Source organism: Scomber scombrus, chromosome 13 (assembly GCF_963691925.1).
Source record: "Scomber scombrus chromosome 13, fScoSco1.1, whole genome shotgun sequence".
NCBI classification, from domain to species: Eukaryota; Metazoa; Chordata; class Actinopteri; order Scombriformes; family Scombridae; genus Scomber; species Scomber scombrus.
In genome coordinates this window covers 1,609,007-1,612,811 of record NC_084982.1, presented here as the reverse complement: position 1 = coordinate 1,612,811, position 3,805 = coordinate 1,609,007, and the positions used below count along the sequence as shown (strand labels likewise).

Genomic DNA, 3,805 nt, shown 5'->3' with positions numbered 1-3,805 from the left:
CTGCAAAATAACAAGGCCCTGGGGCCCGATGGCCTGACTCCTGAGTTTTTCAAAATCTTTTCAGAGCCTGCTAGTTGGCCCTCTGCTTAAAATGTTAACCCACTCACTTAATTCTGGCCACCTCCCAAATACCATGATGGATACCAACATTTCGTTGATTCTGAAGAAGGGCAGACCATCAGAGGATTGCTCCTCATACAGACCAATCGCTTTGCTTGATGTAGATAGAAAACTTATCGCAAAAATTTTAGCTAGAAGATTAGAGCATGTCCTTCCAGACCGGTTTCATTTCAGGACGTAATTCCTGTAACAATATTAGGAGACTGCTGAGTCGAGTGGCCACATTTACTGAATGTCCTCTCTAAATTTAATTTAGGAGATGGCTTCATTAAATGGATTTCTCTCTTATACGATTCTCCTCGTGCATCCGTCAATTCAAATGGCTGGAAATCTCCCACATTTTCAGTTGCGCGTGGCACTCGCCAGGGCTGCCCAATCTCCTTCTGTTTGCTCTCGCCATTGAGCCCTTGGCAGAGGCGATAAGGAACAATCCTCAGGTGACTGGCATTACTGGCATACTTCCTCGTCTGCTTCACGTGTTCCAAATGGTCCCAGTTCTTCTGACTAGGAAGTCACTTTCCATCCTTAATAGTTCGTTATCTTTTTTATGGAGGAACAAACGGGCCAGATTGAAATTACAAAAGTTACAACTTCGCCTAGAAGAGGGAGGGTTGTCACTGCCGAATATTAAATATTATCAATTGGCTTGCCTCAGCCGCTATCTCTGGGAATGGTTTAGAAACGATCCTACTTGGCTTAGCATTGAGGCCGCCGCTCTGGATCCAATTCCTCTTCTTAATATTATGTATGTTTCTAAAAAATGGGTGTCGAACAAAGTAAGGGGCAATTACCTCCTCCAAAACACATTAAAGGTTTGGAGAATTTTTAATAAAATAGGGACTCAGGAGGATTCTCTCTCTCTTCTCACTCCTATTCATTTAAACCCAGATTTTCCCCCTGGCCTTGTTGACAGCGCATTTTCCTTATGGTCTGAAAAGGGTATTTGTACTATAGGAAACTTAGTAGCTGACGGCACTGTCAAGTCCTTTAACCAGCTAATCGAACAACACAACCTCCCCTCCAGACATTTATTTAGGTATCTGCAGATCCGTAGCTTTGTGTCTTCAAAAGCAAGGTTGTATCCTGGTGGGTTCTCTCGTTCTTCTATAGAAGAGGAACTGCAAGACCCTGAGCCACGGAAACTGATAACCAGGTTTTATAATGCTCTGTCTCCTTCAGCAGAGGGCACTGGTTATCTCAAATTGCTCTGGGAGGCTGACCTGGGGGTAACAATCTCAGATGGTGAATGGGGTGATGTGTGGCTGAGCTCATCTGGCTGTTTGTCCACAAACAAAGTTAAGGAATCTCAATTCAAAATTACCCATAGGCTCCAGATTACACCAGTGCTTTGGAATAAATGTAATCCTACACTTTCCAAATACTGTAATAAATGCAAGATCTCAGACCATTGCATCTTTGACTGTCCCTTTATTAAACATTTCTGGAGAAAGGTTTGCAAAGAAATTTCCGACATACTTGGTAAAGACCTGGATCTCAATCCACTGTCTTGCATCCTTGGATTACATCCTGCACTGAATCTAAGACTTTGTATGCTGAAACTGCTCGATGTTCTTCTGTTTGGTGCCAGACGTTGCATCCTACTTCAGTGGATCTCTGACAAACCTAAGCTCTCACAGTGGTTACAGAGTATAATGGAACTTATTCCCCTTGAAGCAATGACCTACTGGCTTAAGGACAAACCTCTGTTATTCTATAAAACTTGGAACCCCTTTTTGAACTATATCGGTATGGAGAGTTCACAGACTCTACAGAAGGGTCTCTATGGACTTATCTGGTCAGACATTTGAGTTTTGATATCAACGAAACACCCTATAGTATCACTGCAATGCCTGAATATTGCTTACGCATTCCTTCCACTGTCAATTTCAGCTTTTAATGCTGTTGTATGTTTGCTCTTTGTTTTCCTCTATGTTGTTACATATTTCTGTATTTTATATCAATCCTCTTTGAATTTATTCTTTACTTAAGTCTTTTCTTTTCTTTCTTTTTTTTTGCTTCTTCACCGTGTGGGGTTTTTTGTTTTTGTTTTTTTTCACCATGTTCTGTATGGTATGAGGAGCTTTTATGTTTTTGTACAATGCTTTTCTTGTATAAATTGAAAAAGTAATAAAGATATCTTAATAAAAAAAAATAAAAAAAAAAAGTCCCTTTCCTTAGTGCTGCATGAGATAGGCTGAGGTAAGACAAAGAAAAGGAGACCCATAGAGAATAACAGGAGGGGAGTAGGAAAGAACGGGGGGTTTCAGAGAAAGTGATGAAAATGAGTGCAGAGTGAGGGAGGAGCGATATCGCAGTCCAGACTAGGAAGGGGGAGAGAATGTGAAGAGATAAACTCATATGACTCAGTTCTCGTCAGCTCTCTGATTATCTCTGATGATGGAGGTTCAGGACAGAACAGAGCTCTGCTTTCCACAACTCCCCAACACCTCCTGCAGGAGTAAAATGTATTCTTGGTCCGGAGCTGTATATCTGGCAATTCTGCTGTCATCCATCTCTTCGTTCACTGTGGCTCTCAACCTGCTCGTCATCATCTCAGTCTCCCACTTCAGGCAGAGATACAATAATCTGCAGATCCTACAGTTTTTATGAATGAATTAAAAACATATTAGTATGAACAGATTTAACAGAGGAATTGCATTTGAGCTACCACTAAATAATGTTGCACCTTGGAACACAAGACTAATATTCTCTCTTACTGAAAATGTTTTGCAAAATAATACTCAAATGTCTTACTTGTGATAGATAAATGTGGCAGATCAGAAAATACTCCGTTTTTTATTTTGTCATTTATCATTTAGATATAAGGACTTATTGGTTTAATGATGACTTTCTCTTTTCCTTTAGGCAGCTCCACACACCCACCAACATCCTGCTTCTCTCTCTGGCTGTATCAGATTTTCTTGTGGGCATTTTGGTGATGCCAGGAGCAATTCTCCTACATACATCCTGTTGGTTATTTGGTGATCTTATGTGTTCTCTATATAATTATGTAGCCTTCATCATTATCTGTTCCTCAGTAGGAGACATGGTGCTCATATCAATTGACCGTTATGTGGCTATTTGTGATCCTCTGCATTACACCACCAAAATCACTGTGAGAAGAGTGAAACTCTGTGTTTGTCTGTGTTGGCTCTTTTCTGTCTTACTCAGCATTGTCTTTACAAAAAATAACCTGACTCAACCAGGTAGGTATAATTCCTGTCATGGAGAGTGTGTGATTGTCATTGACAATATTTCAGGGGTTATTGACCTTGTACTGAGCTTTATTATTCCAGTTACTCTCATCGTAATGCTGTATATGAGAGTCTTTGTGGTGGCTGTGTCTCAGGCTCGTGCCATGCGCTCTCATGTTGCAGCTGTGACACTTCAAGTTTCACTGACTATAACATCAAGGAAATCTGAGTTGAAAGCAGCCAGGACTCTTGGTATTCTTGTAGTTGTGTACTTAATATGTTTCTGCCCATATTACTGTTTGTCTCTTGTAGGGAGCCACACTTTGTTCAGTTATCTATTTGAATTGTTTCTTGGCATGCTTTTCTATTTTAACTCCTGTATGAACCCTGTGATATATGCCATGTTTTACCCCTGGTTTAGAAAAGCTATTAAACTCATCGTGACTCTTCAGATACTGCAGCCTGGCTCCTCTGATGCAAACATACTGTAG

At 40.6% G+C, this 3,805-nt stretch overlaps 1 protein-coding gene across 1 annotated transcript; it reads left to right on the top strand.

Annotated features, from left to right (window-relative positions):
- The first annotated feature begins 2,517 nt into the window (after nt 1–2,517).
- Nucleotides 2,518–3,805, top strand: LOC133993440 (trace amine-associated receptor 13c-like). The gene is made up of 2 exons (XM_062432420.1): nt 2,518–2,690; nt 2,986–3,805. The coding sequence occupies exons 1-2, from the start codon at nt 2,518–2,520 to the stop codon at nt 3,803–3,805; spliced, it is 993 nt and encodes a 330-aa protein (XP_062288404.1).